The sequence below is a fragment of the Herpailurus yagouaroundi genome, unplaced genomic scaffold (genome assembly GCF_014898765.1).
Source record: "Herpailurus yagouaroundi ecotype Mexico unplaced genomic scaffold, PumYag 77, whole genome shotgun sequence".
NCBI classification, from domain to species: Eukaryota; Metazoa; Chordata; class Mammalia; order Carnivora; family Felidae; genus Herpailurus; species Herpailurus yagouaroundi.
In genome coordinates, this window is record NW_024412388.1 from 8577500 (window position 1) to 8601164 (window position 23665).

A 23665-nucleotide genomic window follows, 5' to 3' on the forward strand; every position below is an offset into this window, starting at 1 on the left:
GGTGGAGAGAGGGGGTTGTTTGAGGCAGAGGGGACAGCCCAAGTGAGAAGAGAGATAGGAAAGGTGGGGTGTGTTTGGGGCCCGGAGAATAGTCTCCGTTGACCGTGAGGGGGAGGAAGTAGAAGTCAAGGCTGCAAAGCCAGGTCGGGGCCACGTTATACAAGGTTTTGAGTGCCGAGGTAAGGAGTCGCTGTTAAATGGGAAGGCAATAGGGAGCCAAGGACAGTTTCGAGCAGGCGAGGGTCATGGTCAGAGGAATCTGTCAGCAGTACGAGCTGCTCTGGGGGCAGGACGGTGCCGATAAGGTCTGGGGAGAGAAATGGCTCCCAGGGGGTGCATCGATCGGCACCGCACACTGAAATCCGTTCTTGCTTGTCCCAGGCTGGCTCACGCGTGATTTGTGGGGTGCAAAGGGAGGGAGGGAACAAAGATGGCCCTGAAGCCAGTTGGGGTACCGTAAACAGACCCACAGCCATTGGAAGACTCTCGGCAACAGGACCCCGGTGGGAGAGAGAGATGCCAACGGGTGGGCTCATGATGCCTGAGGGCGTGGCGATGGGCTTCCTCTTCCGGCTCTGCAGGGGAGGGGCTGTCGTCTGAGACGGTTCCCCGGGCGGGTCAGCGAGCTCACACCTTGGCTCTCAGAGTCACCGACCTGCTTTGCCTCAAGCATGCTGGCCCACGAGGGCCTGTGGGTCTGCCCGCCCCTCCTCCTCTGCCTCATCTGGCCTCTTCCTGCACTTCTGGAGTGACTGGCCTCACCCCTCTCTATTGCCACCACCCCCGCCGGTGAGGGCACTCTGTGGGCTTCTCTCAGGCTATTGTCCCTGTGAGACAGAAGGGGCGCGCGGGGTGGGGGACAGCATCCCACACAGCCTCAAAGCCTTTCTCAGTCCCAGGCAGAGCGAAGCCTGGCCAACCAGTCTGGAGAGGAGTCTGCATCTGCCTCAGGCCCGGAAACAGGGTTCAAGGGGTTCCCCGGGGGCAGAACAATACTTGACTGACAGGCCTTTAGAATGGTCCCCCTCCTCCCGCCCAGCTGCCTCAGCAGCCCAGGAGCACAGGCCCCGGCTGCCCGAGCCCTGGCCTCCAGAGCCCTCATTATGGGAAGGCTGGAGGTGAGGTTGATGGGGCCGAATCCTCGTGTGGCCACTGAGGTGGACAGCAAGGCGGGCCAGGGCTTCGTGGTTTACTGTCTCAGGCACGGAAGGCTGGGTGACGAGACAGGAGCTGTCACGCCATGCCATCCCAGGGTCCCATACGGCTCCTGAGGCTCTCCCGGGACGCGCAGGGGGCTCCCCGGGGTGGGAGGAAATAGGACAGCCTCTTTCTCTCAGTCGGTGGTTCTAGCAAGATCGGAGCTGCGGGCCGCGGAGGCAGGGCCTGGGCCTTGCAGGGGACCAGGGCACTCCAGGCTGGAATGAAAGGAGAGCAGGATAAAGGACCCTGGGACCAGGCAAGGTGGGAGGAGCTGTTCCCCCCCTTCGGCCCCCCCACCCCCTTAGAGTGAGTCAGCCTGGCGGGGCCCCGGCCTCCCTGCCCTCCCCGCCCGTTCCAAGAGCCTCACTGGGAGTTGGCTAAAGGCAAAGCTGTGGGTGGGGGAGCCGGGGGCAGGGAGGTTGTGGGAGGCAGGTGGGGCCACAGGGGGTGGTCGCCAGAGTTGGGCACCTGCCCCACTGTCCCCAGCCACAGACCTCATGAGCCTTAGCTCCGACGTCTTCTGGAACATCCAGGGGTTGCTTCCTCCTCCCACAGGGGGGCGGCGGGGGGAGCAGCGTGGGCTCTCAGGAGGCCCCACTTCTGGTGGGCAATGAAGGGTTATCCTGAGGGTAGGTCAGGGTCAGTTCACCCCACCCTGCAGGGGTCAGAGCCAAGCTTCTTCCCAAGTTGCTCAGCGCCGGCGGAGACAGGGCTGTGTCAGAACCTCCCAGCCCCTTAGAGGAAAAGAAAAGAACAAAGACAGGGACGGAGCGGTCTTGGGACAGCCACGAGGGAGGTGCAGAGCACAGACGTAGCAATTACATGTATGAGACTTACTAGTGTGGCTTAACCTCTCTGGGCCTTAGTGGCTGTTCCAGAAAAGGCTAGGAGCCACTTCAGAGGCTTGTTGAAAGGACAAAGTGATAGGAGTTCCCGAAAAGCTCTGAACCCAATTCCTGCCCGTGGCACGCGCTCAAAGAGGCTGTTCTGTTTGTTCGGAGTTGGGCTTTGAGTCAAGCCTCGGGCAGGACAGGCCTGTTTCTGAGCTTGGAAGGATGCAGCTCATTCCGGGGGACTTGGCAAAGGGCAGAGGTCTGTGCAAAGAGAATTCTAGGCTAATCTGGAACCTGAATGCTGCTAAAGCCAATCAAACCAGGACTTCCCAGCCTCGGCGCTGTGGTCTCCCTGGGCCGGCAAGCCTCGTTCGTGGGCCATCCCGTGCTAGCTGTAGGGTGTTTAGCGGCATCCCTGACCCCAGAAGGGGCAGCACTGCCCCGCTATGACAACCAAAAATGTCTCCGGACATTGCCAAATGTCCCCTGGGGGCCAAGTCCCCCTCCATCCGTGCTGAGAGACACCGGGCTATGATGATGTGGGTGAGGGGATTTGCAGAAGTGGGGGAGCAGAAGACGAGGAGGGCTGTTGAGCTGTCTGCTCATGGTGCTGCTTTTCTTACAGACCAGAGCTCATGGCCGGGCCCAGCACCCACGTTGTCCCCATGCTGTTCCTCGCCCTCCTGGTGCTCTCGGAGCTGAGCCTGGCAGGCTCCCTGGGACCTGGAACCCCGGCTCGGAACCTTCCTGAGAATCACATCGACCTCCAGGGCCCAGCACTGTGGATGCCTCAGGCCAGCCACCACCGCCGGCGGGGCCTGGGCAAGAAGGAGCGGGGCCCAGGCATGCCCGGCCGGGCTCAGGATGGGGCTGTGGTCACCACCACCAGGCAGGCCTCCAGGCTGCCAGGGGCAGGGGAGCCGCTGCCCGGGCAGAGTCCTGCAGGCCTACTGGAGGACAAGGGCCCGCTCCTGGGGCTGGCACCGCCCTACCCGGAGAAGGAGAACCGGTCTCCCGGGTCAGAGAGGGTCAAGAAACGTGGCAGGGAGTTCAAGAGACGCAGGGAAAGGTTGAAACTGCACAGAGGTAGCCGGAGGTCTGCGAGGGGGTTGGGTCCTGCCATGGAAAGGAGGGGTGGGGGGATGAGGGAAGGGCATACCCCAGTGGCCAAGGGGACTCCAAGAGGGGGGTGGGGGCGGGCACAAGGGAAGTGGAGAAGTGTCGATGGTGTGAGAAGCCGGGGAGGATATCCAGAGGCTCCATAGAGGGCAGGCAGTGGACCCCCAGAGGAGGGGAGGGGGTCTCTCAAAAGTCCGAGTGATCTGGTAAGAGGAGGGAGCTGGGAGAGCCTTGGTGGTGGAACGTGGGAATGATCCTCCTAAGTCAGGAAGCTCTGCCTTGTGTCTGACCGAAATCCACCCTACTATAAGCCCGGAGTAGAGATGGACTAGTTCGGTCCCCAACCAGGGGACTTAATCAACACTTACTCAACTCTGAATCCCAGAGCGGGGACTGAGAGCTCAGACTCTGAAGCTAGGTCTGCCCCAGTTCGGCTGTGGCTCTGCCGCTTACTAGCTGCGTGCCCGGGACAAGTCCCCTTTCTGTGCCTCGGTGTCCCCTTTTGCAAAACGAGGATGAGGGCTCCATCTACCCTCAGTGTGGGCTCATAGAGGACTTAGATGCTTAGAATGGCACCTGACAAGCATCACGTGCCGTGAGCAGTAGCTGTTACTAGCTAATTCTCAACTTGCTCTCAGTGTGGAGTCACCGTCCCCTGACCCGGACACGGATGACCCAGGGAGAGACGTGGCGTCCTTATCCCTCCTGCCTCTGTCCTGTTTGTCTCTTGGGGTGCTCTCCCGCGGCCCTGTTCACCTTCTTTAAGTTTCTCCCACATCCCCAAATCCCCGTGAGGGCCTAGCCGCCCCCTGGCCCCGGCCGTCACCTCCTTTGCCCACTCAGTCCCTGAACAAACATGTCCCAACAGCTGGGCCCAGGCAGCTCCTCCTGCCTGACCTGGCCCCAAGGCCACCAGGGGCCGACCAAGTGCCACAAATGTGGGGCAGTTGTTCTCCAAGAGGAGCGTGATGGAGGCTGGGCACCCCCGCCTCCTGCAACCGCTGGGGTCTTCCTTGCTAGGCCTCCTGAAACCCCCCGAGTGGACAGAACACAGTCGAGAGATCCCCGCTTAGACTCAGCCTCCCACCCCCTTGGAGGTCACGGTCAGGTTGGGTGGGGGAGGCTGGCATCCTCAAGGACTCACAAGGCATGAACTCATCCTGGCTCAACTCCAGGCCCCAGCTCCATCGGACCAAGGGCCCCCATCCCCCACCCCAAGAGAGTCGGTGTGGCAGGTGAGTGGAGGAGGGGACAGTGCTGGAGGCCAGGCCCAGTACTGCCGACCTGCTGGGGAGCTCTGGCTGACTGGGCCCCAGTTGCCTTGTCTGTAAAATGAATGGAGTGGATTCAATGGTCCCTAAGTCCCCTTTCTACTCTCTGGGGTTTGTTTCCGGAGGGTGGGGTGGCCCCGACTGACCCAATCAAACTCAAAGTCAGATCTTGCCCGAGAAAAAAGAGGCAAGGGTGAGCCCGGGGCCTCCAGCTTCTCTCAGAGCCCCTTTGTTCCTGACCACCTCCAATCCTGCACACTGTCCCCTCACACTCAACTTACCCCATTGCCCACGGGTCTTGGGGGGTGGCATCTGTGGCCAAAAGCATCGGCCTCGTGGTCAGATGGACCCGTGTTTGAATGCAGGCTCTGCTGTCCCCTAGCTGTGTGTCCTGAGGCAAGTTGCCTAACCTCTCTGTGCTTCCGTGTCCACACCACCCCCCCAGAGATGAAGCCTGAAGGAGCACCCATCTCCTAAGAGTTCCTACCGTGTGGTTAGATGAAATAATGCTTGTAAGGAAGGACCCAGCATATAACAGGGCGATGGTTATCACCACATAGGAAGCCCTTGCTTGTACGTGACAAACTGTGGATCTTACCATCTCAAAGACCTCTCCCCATTGCAGTGCCTCTCAGCCTCTCCTAGTCACGCCTCACCTCTTCCGGGAAGCCTTCTGTGGGCAATCCCACCAGTTCCCACTTGTTGCACTTACGGCCCCGGCTGTATCCGCTAACCTGACTTGAACTGGCCGGAATGCTGCTTTAGAGAGAGCATCCTTGGGCTGCCTCCTGGCGGCAACACTGCAAGTTCATTCAAGACCTCCCTCCTCTCTCCCCACCACCCCAGTCCCTCGTTTCCACCTCCCCAGGAAGGTGGGCAACAGGAGTGTTGGCTGAGCCCATGGCTTGTCACATAGTCCCTGCTGCCTCCTTGTTTGCAGATGGAAATGTGAGTTGTGCTGTGGGTTGACACAGGGCGGTGAGCAGATAAAGCTCCTGTGTTTCCCACTCCGTGTCTCAGGCCGAGCCTTGGTCCGAGGTCCTAGCTCCCTGATGAAGAAGGCAGAGCCGTCCGAAGACCAGGCACCGGATGCCACGATGGAGGAGTCCTCCACCAGCCTGGCCCCCACCATCCTCTACCTAACCACCTTTGAGGCAGCACCTGCCACAGAAGAGTCCCTGATCCTGCCTGTCACATCCCTGTGGCCCCAGGTAAGGGGCCCCAGAAGAGCCTCATCGTATATTTAGGGAGACTGAGGCACAGGGGTGGGAGGGAGCGGGATGAGACCACCGGGGCTAGAGGCAGACCAGGTCTCCTGATGCCTGTCCAACTCAGCTGCAGCCCGGCAGACGCTCTGTGCTAAAAGCGCTGCTACTGTCCGAGACAAAGTGGTCCTAGGGTTCACTCCAGGGACAGGCAAGAGAGCAGGTGCCAGCTCAGCACACCAGGTCCACGTGGAAAAGAGCAGGGACCTCGGGGGAAAATTTTCACACGTACCAACACGTCCTTGTGCACTGATCCAGCCCCGAGACCGCTGGCTGCGAGGTGAACTAAGTGGCAGCCTCGCGGTGCTACAGAGCCAATGACTTGTCAGAGGAGAGAAGGGACAGGAAAGCGAGTGGCTGGGCTTCACCCAACTCCCCGGCTGCATAGGTGTAGAAACCCTGAGCAGGCACGAATGCCTTCCCAGTCCCTCCCTCAGGGGCCTGGCGGATAACTCACCTGTCTGCATTAATACCATCCCACTGGGGTGGTGGCTGCAGAGTGAGAGAACTGCTTAGGCAGCTGTCCCCGTGTCCCCAGGGCTGGGATTCCAGGCTGCCCAGCAGAGGACGAGCTGGCCTCTTAAGGAGCCCTTCCTTAACCCCCTGGTTCTGGGGTCCCATGTTTCGACTCGCACCTGTTGGGAGCTCCAGGCTCCCTCCTCTCCATGTCCCTCCTGCAGGCTCAGCCCAGGCCTGATGGGGAGGTGATGCCCACACTGGACATGGCCTTGTTCGACTGGACCGATTATGAAGACTTAAAACCTGAGGTCTGGCCCTCTGCAAAGAAGAAAGGTACGTCCGCCCAGCCCTCCACCCCCACTCCTGGGTTCTCCCTCACCCCCCTTACTGTCTGTCACGGTGGGGGCCCCAGTGAGCCCAGCCTGACCTACAGGTGTCCAGAGTGGGAGGGCGTGGCGTCTAAATTGGCACTGACACCCACAAGGCAAAGGCTGTTCTCAGGTGCCGATCACACGGCAAACGTTTTCCTCTACCAGCTCGTTTTACCCGAAAAAACAAAACAAAACAAAACAAAACTGTTAGGCCCATCCTGCTGTTGAGCCCATTTTAGAGAGGAGAAGACGAAGGCAGAGAGAGCGAGGTAGACAGTCCTGTCCACGCCACACCGTACAGGGGGCAGAGTGAGCACCCAGTCCCCGGCACCCCCGTGCCGAGTCTCTCTGCTCTGCTTGGCGTCAGCTTCTGACAGCAGAACTTCTCGTTGCCAGAGAAACACTGGGCTAAACTCTCCAGCGATGGTAACGGAACGTCACCGGCTGAGGGTGAGCCGTGCGACCATCATCAAGACTGCCTACCAGGTACGGAGCCAGCATCCGCCTTCAGGGCACATGGCTGGGTGCAGGGTCAGGGTTGGGGTGGTGGAGGGGAGGCTGCACGGGTGTGGGGACATTCCCAGGCACGTGAGCAGGGCCTGTGGGTCCGTGGCCCTAAAAGGGAGAGAAATAACAAAAACCAGAGCTACCTCTTTCCTGAGTGGCGCTGTTGTACTTTATTTGCTCCTCATAGCAACCCAGGGAAAGGGACCCTGTCATCCCCAGTGTTTAGACCACCAGCTCCCGGACAGGCCGTTTCCTCTGCAACACATAGTTTTCACCCTGAGTGCAAAGAAAAGGCTTGATTTGGGGTCAGCTGGACAGTCTTCCTAACGGCTGGCTCGGTGTGTGGTGGGCAAAGCCCTGTCTCGGGTCTACCTTGGCCCCCCCCACCCCCCCACCCCCCTGCTGCTCCCCCGAGGCAGGCGGCGGGGGGGGAGGGGCTTCAGTTTTCCCATCTGTCAAAGTGGACCTTGGCAGCAATGGTCCCTGAAGCCCCTCCCAGCTCCACACACCCCCCCCCCCCCAGCTGCTCTACCCCCTCTCCCTGGGAGGCCATCCCACACCGCCTTCGCTCTGCCCGTGCTCTATCAATTGCCCATCTGGGGCAGCTGGGGTCTCTGTCACCCGCCCCTGGGGGGCCTCGGCCATGGCATCCATAGGTGGTCCCAGTAGGGAGCCTTGCGCACCAGATGGCCCACCCTGCCGGGCCACGGCCCTGCCACGGAGATGATGGATCTCCTGTCTAGTGGGACGGCGGGCTCGGCGGTGGGAGGGTCCGGGGAAGCGTGGCTGACCGCGCACTTGCTGTGTGAGCAGGGAGCTGCTGTGACCTTCGGGAACATCTCTGCACGCCCCACAACCGCGGCCTCAACAACAAATGCTTTGATGATTGCATGTGTATGGAAGGTGAGCCCGCACTCCTGGGGGGCGGGGGTCCCCTGGGCTCTGAAGAGGGTGGGCAGAGAGGCCTGCGGCCAAGGAGAGGGTGGAAGAGGGCCTTGGGAACAGCTTTGCTCGGTGCCTTCCCAATCTGTGAACTCATTTAGTCTTGATTCCTGGCATCGGTTCTCAGATGTGCTTTTCTCACCTCTTGAAATACAAGCTGGCATGATCTCCTGTGATCTGGAGGTGGGAGAAGGGAGGAGAGGCGTGCATCTCTTTAAATAAGATCACATCTGAGAAGGCTGGTACTTTCATACCAGAATTCTATCCCTGGGGAGGCCTTCCAAGTGTGCTAACAAGGGGTGGGGTGGATTTCCCAGCACTGTCCCAGGGGAGGATGCACTTGGCCAGCTACGTCCTTAACTCTTCTGAGCTCCCACCTGCCCAGGTGCGCCCCGCTGTGCCGGGCTCTTGTGCCGAGAACTTCACTCACGCCGTCTCCCATAATCCGCACAAGCGTCCCGGGAAAGGGAGCTTTTACGATCCCCCTTCTGCACATAAGCAAACCGAGGCACAGAGAGGTTAAGTGACTTGCCCGAACTCACACAGCCAGAAAAGTAGGGGAATGCTTTTAATTTTGTATTCTGAAACATTTCAAACATACGTGTTAGAAATCATTATTACAACCACTAGCCCCCCAGAGTGATTTCCCATCATTCTGCATCAGGATTTACAGACTCACTGCCCATCTGTGCCACTTCTCCCCCCCACTCAGTTCCCAGTATGATTTTGAAGCAACTCTTGGGAGTTTACAGATATTTCACCTGTGATTAGTTCAGTATATCTCTCTAAAAGAGAAGTACGCTTTTAAAGATAAAATACCAAATGTGAACAATAGTTGCTCGGTACCATTCACTAGCTAATCAGTGTTCACGTGTTCTGAGTGGGAGAATTTGGTCTCAGTCCCTCTACGGACCATCCTGAGATACAAGCCCTGTTTTTACCCAGATTAGCCTCAAAAATTATCTGCGGTGAAAGCAATACAGCTACACGGGTCTAGTCAGTCAAGAAATATTTTGTTTGTTTGCTTTGAAAGAGAAAGAGAACAAGCAGGGGAGGGGCAGAGCGAGAGGGGGGAAGAGAGAGAATCCCAAGCAGGCTCCACACTGTCAGTGCAGAGCCCAGCGCAGGGCTCGATCTCACAAACTGTGAGATCATGACCTGAGTCGAGATCAAGAGCCGTACGCCCAACGGACTGAGCCACCCAGGCATCCCCAAGTCAAGAAATATTTATTGAGTGTCAGGTACCGTTCTGGACACTCGAGATTCAGCGGCGAAGAGAACCGGCAAAGGGCACCCATGGATTCCATTCTAATGGGATGAGCGGATACGAAGCAAATAAAGAGATAAGGTGTCTTTAGAAAGTAATAAGGGCTGTAAAGAAAATAATCCAGGTGGTCTGATGAGGATCAGATTTGTTTTAGGAAGGACAGACTGGAGGGGACAGTGGGGACCAGCCTCCGGAAGATGGAGGGTGTGGGGACGGAGAGAGAGCCCCAGGCAAGAAGCAGGAGAGAGACCCCCAGGCAAGAAGCAGGCCAAAGGCGAGGACCGTGGGCAAGAACAAGGCTGGTGTGTTTGAGTGGGCCCGGCATACAGTGGCCAACAGAGAAGGTGGCCCAAGGGCCGGGTGGGAGAAGCTAGCGGGGAGGATCGCACGGGACGTTGTCAGCCTTGTTTGAGTTAGAATTGGAAGTCGTAGGCAGGTGTTAGGTGGGAGAGTGACATGGTCCCTGCTGCAGGATGCTGAGGGACAGGAGTGGAGATAGACAGGACCGACAGGGAGGTGAGGAGGAGGCAGGGTGGGGAGGGTGCAGGGAAACTGCCTTCTGTTACGTGTAGGCAGGGTTGGGGACCCATTTCACAGAGCAGGAGGCTGAGGTATGGAGCCGGCAGGAGGGCACTCCAGTCCAGGTTGGCCAGAACACTTCTGAGGTCCGCTCTCAATCCTTGGCCTCCAGGTCCAACCCCGAGCGCCCAGGTGGGGGGGATGCGGCCCTGCTGAGCTGCACCTGCCTGGTTGGTGCCTGGCCGGGTGCCCAGGGGGTGGCCCCACCGTCCAGGAATCCTTCCTTCTTTCCACCCCTGGACTTCAGGCGGGAGGGGGCAGCTTTCCAGGCATCCGGAAGATATGTCGGCATCCAAAGCCCCATCTGCTCCTTTCCTCTCATCCCTCTGGCACTGGTCGGTCCTGGAAGGAACGCTTGCTTCCTCCTGGGAGACTCAGGCTCCGGAAAAAAAAGAACAGAAGTGACAACTCAGGCAGCTCATTAAAGATGGTCCAGGAGGCGGCTGTCACCAAGATGCCACACCAGAGGGATCTAGGCGGTGGCCAGGAACCCTCCTGAGGACCAAGAGTCCTGAGGACCTCTGAGAGATCCTGAAATGCTGAACACGGGGCCCAGGGCTTAAGTCCAGCAGTCAGGGCCAGCCTGGGTTCTAGAGGGTTCTGAAGGGGCTTCTGTGGGAACCTAGTACTCCTGCTCATGAATCCCCTCCCCTTTCCAAGTGTCACTTGTGTGGCCACAGGTCTGGAAGCCCAGTGACCCAGGTGCAAATTCTAGGCCACTAAGCACAAACTCTACCCAGCAGCTTGCTCCTTTATTCTCTGGATGGTGACATAAGTGAATCTTAAAGTAGCAATGTCCTCTCTCCCTGAGGTCACTCCTAACCTGAAGTGGTGGGATTGCTCAGGCCACACTCACATCTCTTTCCACCTCCCACCACCAGGAGGATGTGGCCTTCTGAGGCCTTAAATGAAAAATACATCTACCTGCCGTGTATCCCAGTAGATGCTGGTGGCCATGACAGAGAGAGCTTCAGCTAAGAAACCCTCCCACTGGTGGGCCATAAAGGCCACACTGACTTTAATTTGGGTGGTCAGGGAGGGTCTCTGGGACGTGAAGGCTGTGAAGGAGCCAGGGATGCAGAGAGCTTGGGAAAGGGATTCTGGCTAAGAGAAAAGCAAGTGCAAAGGCCCTGGGGCAGAGCATGACTGGGTGTTGAGGAAAAGCAAGAAGACTGAGTGTGGCTGGAGTTGGTGAAGAGGCGAGTGGGAAGTGAAGAGGGCAGAGGGGAGGCGGGTCCAGGTCCCAGGCGGTCTGGTAAGCCAGAGTGGGAAGTTTGGATTGCTATTTGAGTACCAGGGGGAGCCACAGGAGGTTTATAGGGGAGGGCAGGATCTGCATCCCTTTACGCATTTTTTAATAGACCATCTTTTTTAGCAGCTTTGGGATTACAGAAAACTTGCACAGAAAATACAGTTCTCCTGTGCCCTCTCCCCCCACCTCCCTGCACGGTTTCCCCTGTTATCTTGCATTAGTGTGGTATGCTCTTTACAATTGAAGAACTGTCTTGATAAAGCCCATGGTTTGCATTCGGTTCACTCTCGGCATTGAGCATTCCACGGGTTTTGATAAATGCATCATGTGTCCACCATTCCAGTATCACAGAACAGCTTCACGGCCTCGAACGGCCCCTGTGCTCCGTCTCTGCATCCTTCCTCCTCCCCCCCCCACCCCCCCGCCCATTGTCTTTTCTAAGCCCACTCGGGGGCTGCCGTGTGTTGAGTGGGTGGGTTTTAGGGCAGCACAAAGAAGGGGAGGTGAAAGTGTGCGGGGCGGTGGGGGCGGGGGTCCCAGAGGATGCGATGCGGGGAAGGAAGGGGCGGGCCCTGGCGGTGGGCCCCCCTGACCCCCTTCACTCTCTTCGCTCAGGGCTGCGCTGCTATGCCAAATTCCACCGGAACCGCAGGGTCACACGGAGGAAGGGGCGCTGCGTGGAGCCGGAGACGGCCAACGGCGACCAGGGATCCTTCATCAACGTCTAGCGGCCCTGCGCGAGGCGCCTCCCCGCCGGCCTGGGGACCGCGCGCGCGCGCCGAGGTTTGGAGAAGCCGGGCAATTTGTTCAGAACTAGCAGTGCGAGATCGGATGGGGACTAGATGATCGAGGCTGCAGGCGCCAGCCCAGGACACTCAGCCCTGGCAGGGGAGCCCTGGGCGAACCGCCCCCGCCCAGGAGCCGAGCTGCGGCACACCTGCACCCACCTCCCGGCCTCCGGAGGACCCACGAGGCCCCCGCGGCCCCGGGGCGGGGGGAGAAACCGCGTACTCCGCGATGGCAATGTCGAGACTGCCCTCTACTGCCCGACCTCAGCACTGCAATGGAGAGGTTTCTGAGCGCGTAAAGGGACCACTCCCAGAGACAGAGAACCCGAGGAGGTGAACGCGGGAACACCCCTGCCGTACCTGGCACTGTGCTAAATGCGTGCCATACGTTATCTCTCTTAGTTATCACAATGACCTTTCAGAGTGGGCATTATCACCGTTTTATAGGTGAGGAAAACCGAGGCAGAGTTAGTTATGACTTGTCCAGGGTCCCAGATCAATGCTCCTCAAACCTTAACCTGTGTAAGAACCCCCCCCCCCCCCCGCCCGGGGAGATCTGGCTCAAATGCAGATTCTGGCTCAGTCGCTTCTGCATTTTTAACAAGCTCTGAGCGGGGGGGGGGGGGGGGGGGGGGGGGGGGGCATGCTGCTGATGCTGATGGGGACCCCACTGAGAGCACCCAGGTCCTAGGGAGTAAACGCCAGAGCCGGGATTTGAACCCAGGCCAAGCCTGTCGGGTTCCCCAGGCCCAAAGGGTGGTTGCTTGTCCACAACCAAGGATTTATCCCAGGTTCTCCAGGGCTTTCAGTGGGAAAGAAGCAAACTAACTGTTCTCTTCCTTCCCTGGACAAAGGTGTATCATCTTTAAAAACAAAACATGCATTAAGCTCCCGCTTGCCGGTAAGGCATGACTTGGGAAGATTGGTCGCTGCCCTCTGGGAGTTGGTATTCTGAGATACGATGTGTTTGGGGGAAACAAGAGTGCATGTCCCAGGACATGCGCTTTGCCATTGCCCTGATAGCTTCTTAAGCTTCTGTGGTTCGTGCCCTTTGAGAATCGAATGCCAATATGGACTCAAAATATGCACCCATTTTGCATGCTGCCTTAGTGGTTTCCAGGCCTCCCACAGACATCTCTAGACCCCCACACCACACTTCTGCAGCAAAGCCTACTGAGGAGTTGAGGTACCTCTGAGGTCAAGGTGCTGTCTGAAACTACCTGCCCCCCCCCCCATAAGCTAGACCCACGATGCCCTCAGAACATCTCTCCCAGCAGATCTGGCTCTAAGGGCCACTTCGGGAGAGCCACTTAAATCCCCCCTATACACACCTGGCACCTCATTCTTGGTCAGCCCTCTGGTCCAGGGCAAACCAGGTTGCAAATGACAAAAGCGTTCCCTGTCCAAATTCCTCGCTGGCCTGGACACCTGCCAGAGGGACCATACCCGTGATGCCAGGGCTGTTTACTCCATTGGGAAAATCAGTCAGGGTCAGAGGTCTGGCACCAAGCATAGCAGACAGATCTAGGAGAAACCAAATATCCTTGCTCATTTCTCCCTTTTCAAGTTCTATGGGCAAAGGAATCTTGGGCGTGGGGGCGGGGCAGGGGAACTGAAAGAGATCAAAGCCGGCTATTTGGAAATCAAATCCACCAGCAGTTTTGTCTAAGACCAGACAACGCCCGTGCTGTGTGTGCTTCACTTGGGGTGGCTGATCTGAGATTGTGATTGAACCCTAAGGGGGTGGCTGCAGGCAGGAAGCACAGCACTGCTTATGTCTGGCATCGCTTGTGTCTGGGGGCTAATAGGATGGCCCGGGGACATCAGCAATGGAAAACACAGAAGGCCCCATGGAACTATCCCTGTCTACTAGGGGAGTTCCACGGTTGGAAATTCAGAGGAGTCTAGCTCTTTGCCCTAGCTACCTGCATGTCGCGGTTGCAAGGTGGTCTGTGGGTGCAAAGCTCCTAACACCAGAGTTAGGGATCCCAGAGCCCCCTGTGTTTAACAAACCCCTCTGCCAGGAAGTTCTTCCTTAGGTCTATCTTACATTTCTTTCGCTGGTACAGAAGTCAATTCTCCCTAATCCAGGATTCAGCAAACTTTTTACCATAAAGGGCACTTAAATATTTTAGGGCTGTGTTCCAATAAAACAATTTGTGGACACTGAGGTTTGAATTTCATGTAATTTTCACATGTCACAAGCTATTAGCCTTCGTTTGATCTTCTAAAACCCATTTATGAACGTAAAAACCTCTCTTAACTGGCAGATTATCCCAAAGCAGGTGGTGGGTTGGATTTGGCCCACGGGCGCTAGTTTACAGGTTCCTGCTACAGTCACTGGTCTCAAACTTGGCTTCATGTTAGAAGAATATGGGGAGCTTTCCGAGGTACTGATGCCCCGGCCCACCGGCAGAGTGGCACCAGTGCTGGTTTCATTGATCTGGGTTGCGTCTGGGCTTCGTTTGTGTCCAAGGCTCCCCCAGGCAACTCTAATGTACAACCGGGCCTGAACTCTGCCCTTGTCCTCTTGACTGTGCGAGTGCAGCTGGTAGCAAACAGCCCGCTCCACCTCCTACCACCTTGGCGACCTTAGGAAAGTTACTTGTGCCTTGATTTCCTCATCTGTAAACTGAGTTAATGACTCTCCCTTCACAGAGTTGTTGCCAGAAGTAAACGTAAAATCCTTAGAGCATGTTTAGAATAGTGCCAGGCACGTAATAAGCCCCCAGTGTGGGCTAATTTGTTTCCTAGGATAGTATTAGTAGGCGTTCTGTTCTTTGACGATGATCCATCATATACTCAAGGATCATTTCAAAGTCACCGTTCAGGCTCCTTCCCCTGGAACACTGGGGCCAGGAGATGCTCCTTTAGAAAAGAGAGGGCGGGGTTCTGTGGTCAAAGAAGTTTGGAAACCTATTCTGGACTCAGCCAGAGGCAGCCATGTACAGATTCCTGCACTGAGGCTGAGCTGGAAGAGGTGTTAAGTGGCATAGCAATACAGGTTCATCAATTTAAATACAACCAGAGGGAGAGCGGAGCAGGAGGTCAAGTGGAAACCAATAGCTGCTTGTTGGGTGGCTTGTGCCCTCCTGCATTCCTTCTTCGGCGTCTTACGCCATTCCCCAGAGGTGCCCGCGTTTCCCACATGACTCCTTTCTGGGATTTGTCCAACGATGCCAAGAGTGGCTCCCCAGCCGGCTGGGAATGGGCTGAGGGTCAGAGGACGTGAGGGCCGAACCTCATAGGGAACGTGACGGCTTCAGTTGCCCCTTGAGGAATGACAGGAACCACAAGTCAAATCCAAAGCCACAACCCCTTCCTCCCCCCAGACGGATCCTTACTCTAAGCCATATTCAACACACCCAGTAGAATCTAGTGTTGAGATGGTGGGCCCACAGCTCCTTGGGAATGGACCTGCTTTGCAGCAGGAGAGTCAGTGAACATACACGGAACCTACAAAGACATCTCTGTAAGACAACAGAACAGCAAGGAAAGTGGGCGCTGGAAGGGACACTGGGAGGAGCCAGAAAGCAAACCACTTAGGCTCCTTACTGGGGATTTCACGGGACTGGCACCATCACCTCCACGATGACCTTTCCTCTCATGGGAGACAGTGAGGAGCGTGGGGGAGGGGGTTAGGGGGCAGCAGGAACTGGTTTGCAAAACCAGGGACTTTCATTGCAGGGAATGTGTTTTCTGAATCCTAAGTCAGGACAGGTCATCTGATATAGGATCCTCGGCCTCTTCTGGGTGCAAGAGGCTCCCTAGTCCCTCCTTACTCACCATGTGGTCCTGGACCAGCAGCATGGCGTCACCTGGAAGCTTGATAGAAGTGTGGGATCCCGAGCCCACCCCAGGTCCGCTGAACCAAAATTTGTGGCAGGGGGGCACGGCTGTCTGGATTTTAACAAGACCCAGGCTGTTCTTGTGCACGATTGAGTTTGAGAGACACGTGTCTAGGATGTATAGGGGGAAACAGAAAAGTTGGATGGTCTGGGACTTTTAGCTAATTCAGAGCCTTTGCATTTGGGTGTGTGAGTTGGCAGATCTGAGATCCGGTTTGCCTAGTTAATAACCAGCGGTGGACAAACCCCCAGGCTCTGAGGCCCTGGCAGGGCTGGAACTGGTCTATTTTCAGAGGAAATCAAGCGGAGCACCTGGGCCTGGAGCCCTCAGTCATTGGGTTTTCTGACTCTTGGGAACTTCCCTGGGGTGCTGTGGTTCCTCTTTAAAGTGTGGGGGCAGCGGGGGAGGGGGGGAGGTGCCAGGCCCTTGTAGTCCCGTGATGACGTGTTGCATGTGCTCCCGTGAGCTGTAAATAAAGAGCCAATGGTTCATTAGCTGCTTTCTTGTCTCTCTCTGACTCTCCAGGAGATGATCTGTGTGTGCAGAGGCAGGGAGCACACGCGGGGCGTTTGGAGGGGACCGGAAGTCTAGCATTTCCTCAGCCACATCTTTGCGCATTTGCTCTGAGCTCAGCGGGAAACGAGACAGAGTCTCTGTCCTCACCTGGACCTCATCGTGACCCTTTAGGCCTCTGGGTGGGAATGTCATATTTCGACCTCCCTCTCCATTTTAGGGTTGGGGTAGCTGAGGTCCCAAAGAGATCACAAGGCTCGTCACAGCAGGCTGGCCCTCATTCAGGGTCTGGGTGGCCACGTGTAGAGAACAGCAGACGCCAGCTTCAGCAGGATGGAAAGGAACAAAGCGCCGCCATCTAAGCAGGCTCAGATGCCATCATGGGAAAGGGCATGAATTGGCCAGGGAGTGGCCTGGCTTAACACCAGGAAAGACGTCTCTTATCTCTGTGGCAGCTCCAGCCACTGCTGCCCGGCTCCACGGACCAGGCCCTGCTAGGCCTGGCTGATCATAATACAGACCAAGACTGTGTAACAGCTCTAGGGGACTCCACATCCTGAAGCCAAGCCAGGGTCCAGACTCTCCTGGGGGCCGGGGTAACCACAGACATGGGATGCCCTTTTTTTTTTTTTTTTTTTTTTTAATGCTTATTTTATTATTTTTGAGAAAGAGAGAGAGAGCGTGAGCTGGGGAGGGGCAGAGAGAGGCAGACAGAAGATCTGAAGTGGGCTCTGTGCGACAGTAGAGAGCCCAATGCGGGGCTTGAACCCTGAGATCATGACCTGAGCTGAAGTCAGACGCCTGACTGACTCAGCCACCCAGGGGCCCCAATATGGGATGCTCTTAAGGGCCTGGTGTCCCTGTGGGGCGCTTCCTGCCCAGGCACCACTGAGGGACTGGCTTCTGCAGCCTGGATGGGGGACACACCCTAATCCAAGGTTTCCCACAGCATGGGCCTGGGATTCCCAGCATCAGGATCCTCTAGGGAGAAAACCCAGGTTTCTGAGCTCCACTCGGGCCTGTGACTCAGAATCTCTCAGGGTGGGTCTTGGGAATCTGCATGTTTGATAAGCCCCTTGCCCTAGGTATGAGAATTGCTTCATCAGATCTTCCTGAGAACTCACTTTCCTCCCCCACTCAGGCCCCAAGTAGCTGGCGAACCTCTCTCTGGGGATGGTTTTAGGGAATCAAGCCCAAAAAGTTCCATTTCGTCTAAGCTTCAAAAGTCCTCCCCTTGCTGGCCCAGCAGCTCAGCTCTGCCACTGCAGGGCAAGGCAGCCACAGACAACGCTGTGAATGAATATACACAAATGCATGAGCATGGCTGTGTTCCAATAAAACTTTATTCATACAAAAGAGCAGCAGGCTGGATCTGCCCATGATCTATGGTTTGCCAACCCCCAAACCTATACTGCTGACCCCTGGGTCCATGGTTGCAGAAAGGTATGCTAGGCTTTTACAAACCCCTCCTGCCCTGGGATGTCTACTCAAATCCATTTCTACTGATGAGGGGTTAGAGCAGTACTGAAATGAGGAGTCAAGGCCAGTTGAACTCAAGGCCACAGGGATTTCAGCTCTCTGCCGGCAGCCTGGGTGCTGCCCTCAGGGGATCAGGTAGCTGGACGGGGGGTGTATTGGCCAGGTTCTCCAGAGAAACAGAACCAATAGCATATTTGTATTTATATATCTTTGTGTATTTATATATCTCTTTTCTCTCTGTATCTATTTATACAGATTTATTTTAAGGAACTCGCTCACCCTATTATAGGGGCCAGCAAGTCTAAAATCCATGGGGCAGGCCAACTGGCCAGAAACTCAGGCAGGAGTTGATATGATGGTCTTGAGACCACATTTCTTCTGCTCTGAGACTGCAGTCTTTGTTCTTAAGGCCTTCAACTGGTTGGATGAGGCCCACCCACATTATTGAAGGTACTCTCCTTTCCTTGAAGTCACCTGCTTGTAGATGTTGACCGAATCTGCAAAATGCCTTCACAGCGGCACCTAGATTAGTGTGTGATGAAATCCTCACATACTCCCGCTGGCCAAGATGACACAGGAAGCTGACCATGATGGAGAGGCGAAGCTCAGCTCTCCAGCTCTGGATCATAGCACCCGGGCACGTGGTAGAGTTGTCTTTGGTGTGTCTCGAGGTTCTGGGCTCCCTCACTGCTTTGCCAGCTTGAGTGCCAGATGGCAGCAGTGACTGCCATCTGTTACGTAAGCGGACACACCACACCCGTCCTAGTCTCAGGACGTGAAATCCTGGCGGGCGTGGGATGGGGGCAGGTGGTGTGATGGACACTTGCGTAGGCAAATGGCTAAACAGAGAAACTCCTTTCTCTGCACCCTCCCCCTCCAGGATGGTGTATCCTGAAACCCACATGTTTGTGCCTGGGGGACCATGGCGGGACACCTGGGACCCTTCCCCACTGGTGATTGGTCAGTCCAGCAGGGCAGCCTGGGCAGCTCTGTGCATGGTGGTCCTGAACTGTCTCTCCATGCCCCAGCCTTGACCTTGTGTCAGTGCCTGGCACAAAGCAGAAGTCATGTTTAGAGAGGGAACACGTTCGTCCAAACACAACTGTGGCCTCTATCTACCGGGCGGTCCTCACTGCCAAAAGCACCCTCCTCTTGTGTAGCTAGGTATTATTAGAGCCCCTTTTTCAGAGCAGGAAAACTAAGTAGATGTATCGGGGACCCCACCCAGGTCTTTCCTACTCCAAAACTCGATTATGTCCCCCTGATTTCACGTTGTCTCCCAAATGCCACAAGTTTGCTGAGCACCTACTAGGGGTTGGTCACTCCCACCCACCCCCACCCAGACCCCGGGGTCACAGGAGCTGCACAGCGCATCCGGCATCACCAAGGCTGCTTGCGGGGCCGGCAGGGGACAGGAGTTCTGCCAGGCAGGCCCCAGCCCTGGGCTGCCAGAGCCAAAGATCATGCCCTCACCATGCTGCCTTCTAGAAGGCCCCGCGGTGTGGAGGGGGAGGGGGTTCAGATTCCCTCTCAGGGGCTTCCCAACTGGTGAAACCTGCAGAGATACCCTGCCTGACCCCAGTCCCTGCTTCCTTTTTCTGATCCCTCCCCCTGCGTGGCTCACAGCCTCCCTTACTGTCCCCCGGCAAGGAACGCGAGACCTCCGAGAGCCTGCCGCAGACCTGGACCCAAAAGCCATTTGGTTCTGAGCTGGCCCAGCAGAAGGGGGTGAAAGCAAACACCAGGATAACCCCCCACGGCAGATAGGTATCTTGGGGGCTGCAGGGCCCAGGGCCCATAACTGGCCTTGTGCGTGTATCTGAGCCATCAGCAAGGTGCAGCCAGAGCCCTCAAATGCCTTTCTTGAAATTCCACCCCGAGCACGTGGAGAGATGAGAAGCCTGACGGGGAAAGAGGCGACAGCCTGAACTGAGGCCAGGACAGGACAGGCAGTGGGAGGCAGGGGGTGCATAGTGAGAGCCTGGGAACGCACAACCACGATGGCATAAAGAGGGTTGCTGGAGTATGGACGAGGCGAATGAAGAAAATGCCACGGGACAGATAGAGCCGCGGGGAGGGGCGCCGTGGCTCTGTCTTGGGCAACACAGCCTCTTCAGTGCGCTTTCCCTCTGGCTGTTGTCGAACACAACCTCTGTTTCCTGGAACCGGACACAGTTTCCTTTTCTGCCTTTCCCACGCTCGCCAAGGGTTCCATGGAGCGCTCTGATGTGTTCTCCGATGCCTGACTTGAGCACACGGGTGTCTGGAGGGACAGGGTACTATCGCTACGTGTCTGGCAGGGCCTTCCCAGGGTGGGGCTCACCCGCAGTAATTTTCTTAGGACCCTGATGAGGTGGCAAAGCTATAGGGCCATCAGGAATTACGGGCTTCATTTTAAGGCTCGAGGGAGAGTCTTCGAGGAGCCTGACCGGGGCCTCTAAAAGTCAGCCATGGATGCTGCTGTAAGTTCGAATTGTGTGCCACTGGGACGAATACCCTGGGATCAGTCCCCCTGTGACTAATCACAAAAGACAAACGTGTCCTCTAGAGTGGAGGCCTCTCCCGCCTCCCAGCAATGTCCAGGCACCTCCAGAAAATCCACGAACAGGGATGTAGCAGGATCATCCAACCTGACTCCCTCTGGGCACATGCCTCCCCCCGGGACCATGTCCCCTTCCTGGCTCTGAGTAAATGGTGCTGTGGACACAGTGATTTTACTGGTGAGTCATAATGGCATTTGACAGTTTCGGTACGCGCATCAACCGAGGACCGGGCTGAAGACAGGGAATGAAGTCTGGGAGCCCAAGAGAGCCACTCCCACCCCAGTCCTACAGGGTTCCGTTCGGTTCCATCAGCTCCTGCCCCGTTTCCTGTAGTCGGTGGGCAGCAGCTGGCCCTCAGAAGGAGAAAGAATATAGCCGCAGAGCCAAAGGCCAGCACTGACCCACAAAACTCCCACGCCTTCCCCAGCCCCGCCAGACCTCAGGCCGAGAAACACAGAGCCGGCAGGTTACATGTGACAAGCTGACACGTGCCCTGGAGGACGGGTCTCCAGATCAAAGCCCCCCAGGGGGATGTGCCACCAGGGGCCATGGCTCTGCTTCCAGACCCTTCTCTAATGTGCTTCTTGCGGAGGGCTCTGCATTGTGACAGGCGCGTGTGACTTTCAGACGGCGTTTCCGTGATGTTCTCTGCTCTCTTTCTTCCAGCTGGATTTACCCCCTTGGGAAAGGAAGTGGCTGCACCCCCTCACAACGGTGGGCCTCCCGTGGGTTAAGAACTGAAGGACAGGGGGAGATCATCTCCAAACCTTTTCATATTCGGAGCCTCCTTTGTGCCTCACACAGCGCCAGGGGACTGATTATCACTGTCCCCATTGTCTCGATGCAGAAAAAAATGCGGAGGGATTAAGTGTCATAGATGCAAAGTGGCAGCGCTGGGGAGGGGAGGGTGTCGAAGCTGGGAAGGTGGTGGGCAGCAGGCTGAAATGCCGAGGTCTTTGCTAGTAGGAAAGGGGGTGGGTGGGCATCTGCTCCCCATCAAAGGGGTCTTCCCCGGTGCATCTGTTCCAAAAGCATTCACTGTGGGCCCAGACGTGCTGGGAGACGCCGAAAGACACTTGTGGTTTTCTTCACAGCAGGAGGGTAGCTATTTGCCTACTGAGCATTTATGAAGTTCCAGGAGCTGTGCCAGGAGGAGGCAAGGCAGGGATCCAAAAACACCCACCTTTACCCAAAGGAGCAAGCAACCCTGGGAAAGCGATGGCTGTGGTTCTGACGCAGGCAGGCCGGGACTAAGAACCCAGAGTGGGGCGGGCCCCCCCCCCCCCGGGCGCGCCGCAGACCCAGCCAAGAGAGTCCTTGGCTCCGCGCAGGATAGAAATCAAATGCATGCCAGAGAGAGTGAAAGCAGAGTTTAGTTTAATGAATAGCATGAGTGACAGAGTGTAACAGATGGGAGTGTCTGGGAGATGCGGAAACCAAAGGAGAGTGAGTCTCCCCGTTGCTTCGAGTGGGGGGGGGGGCGTGGGTTATACTGGAAAGGAGTCTAGGGTACGTGTTCCTTCGGGAATCCAGGGTAGGGTCCGATCAAAGATGAGGTGCGTGATGGGCGAATAACAGGAACTATTTTATAAACCACCGGAGGGAGGAGGTGTTGATGTCAACATCAGCCGGGGTTTGTTCGAAGCTGATGCCCTGGAACCTGTTTGGGATCTGGCTCCTCTTAGGTGTTCTCAGGTGTTTGAGGCCTAGGACAAAGCTGTTTTGCTTCCCCCCTAGAAGTGGGAACATCGTTTCTTTGGCTTGTTCAGAGGCAAAGTGTAGAACAGGAGTGAAGGGGGCGTAGCAGAAAAACAGAGCAGATAGAGCCTTGCTTTATTTTTTTTTTTAACGTTATTTATTTTTGAGAGAGAGCACGAGCAGGGGAGCGGCAGGGAGGGAGACAGAGGATCCAAGGTAGGCTCTGTGCTGAGAGCAGAGCAGGACGTGGGGCTCGAACTCGAACTCACAAACCGTGAGATCATGACCTGAGCTGAAGTTGGACGCTCAACTGATTGAGCCACCCAGGCGCCCCATTTCTTTTTTTTCTTGTTAGATGTTTCCTGCATGGTTTGTCCCCTCAGTCACCATCCACAGGGCTCTGAGAAGCCATAGGAATATTCAAGTGGAGACTGTAGACCCGGCTTCATCTTTAACATCACAGGGCTGAGCCCCTATGCTCCCTATGCCACCCGGACGGCACCCGGGGAGAGCGACCTCCCGGGATACCCACGTTGCAATGCCTCTGATTAAACAGCATCACCCCTTCAAAACGTTCTCCAGAGATTTCACCTTTCCCCCCATCCCATACCACACAAGTGAATTTGAGGAAAGCCTATTTATAAACCGGTCATGGCTCAGTCAGTTAAGCGTCAGGTTAAGCGTCAAACTTCAGCTCTGGTCATGATCTCACAATTTGTGGGTTCGAGCCCCGCTTCGGGCTCTGACAGCTCGGAGCCTGGAGCCTGCTTCGGATTCTGTGCCTCCCTCTCTCTCTGCCCCTCCCCCACTTGTGCTCTGTCTCTCTCTCTCTCTCAAAAACAAATAAACATTAAAAAAAAATTTAATAAAAAAAATAAAGACCAGCCATTACTGTTGACTCTTTCGGGTTCATCCACCTGATCCGTGCCTCATTGTTCTAGGAGTATGGGGGGTACATATGCCCACCTTCATCTCCAAAATCACGGAAAGGGCTTGTACCTGGGACGGAATCCTTGGCCCCCAAAGACAGACCTCAAGGCGGGTTCGCAGGTTTTCTTTACAGGGCTCCCAGGCAAGCTTTGCTAATTGCAACTTGGGTTAAGTCATCCAAACTGTAACAATGTTTCCATCAACAAAGTAGAAGTTTCTACCCTAGTGAGGATTAAAGCCATGATGAGCCTTTCCAAAATGGAGTCCCAGTAGCTTCTCTGCCTTAGGCGTGGTTTTTTTAATGTTTTTAATCTTTATTATTTATTTCTGAGAGAGAGAGAGAGAGTATGAGCAGGGGAGGGGCAGAGAGAGAGGGAGACACAGCAGGCTCCAGCCTCCGAGCTGGTAGCACAGAGCCCGACGCGGGGCTCGAACCCACGGACCGTGAGATCATGACCTGCCTGAGCTGATGTCTGACGCTTAACCCACTGAGCCACCCCAGAGCCCCTGCCCCCTCCCCCGCTGCCTTAAGTGTTTTATCTGTTATCTGCATCACCCACAACTAGCGCCACTGACCCAGCGGCTTCCTGGACGGAGCCTGACGCTGAGGATAAGCAGGGGGTTGGGCGGCAGGTCTTTCAGATGTCTGTGATGGGGGGTGGGGGCACACATATTCGTTCAGTTGGTGTATGTCTGTCCATTCCCTGAGTGCCTACGAGGCATCAGGCAGGGGGCTGGGCACTGAGGATGTCACACCCTCCTGGAGCTTACAGTCTAGTTGGCGGGGGGGGCTCGGTGGG

At 56.4% G+C, this 23665-nt stretch overlaps 1 protein-coding gene and 1 non-coding gene across 2 annotated transcripts in view; one reads left to right on the top strand and one right to left on the bottom strand.

Moving 5' to 3' along the window:
* Positions 1–12671, top strand: part of DRAXIN (dorsal inhibitory axon guidance protein) — a 23583-nt gene extending 10912 nt beyond the window's left edge. The window contains exons 2-7 of the mRNA XM_040461338.1: positions 2659–3119; positions 5444–5634; positions 6369–6480; positions 6915–7004; positions 7839–7928; positions 11681–12671. Of these exons, the coding sequence (XP_040317272.1) occupies positions 2669–3119; positions 5444–5634; positions 6369–6480; positions 6915–7004; positions 7839–7928; positions 11681–11793 (1047 nt within the window). The 5' untranslated portion in view covers positions 2659–2668 and the 3' untranslated portion in view covers positions 11794–12671. The remainder of the gene's footprint in view (positions 1–2658; positions 3120–5443; positions 5635–6368; positions 6481–6914; positions 7005–7838; positions 7929–11680) is intronic.
* A 9617-nt stretch (positions 12672–22288) lies between these two features.
* LOC121027896 (small nucleolar RNA SNORA73 family) lies at positions 22289–22472 on the bottom strand. Its single transcript, XR_005788978.1, has one exon. It is a non-coding gene; the product is annotated as a small nucleolar RNA SNORA73 family (small nucleolar RNA).
* Positions 22473–23665: the final 1193 nt, after the last annotated feature.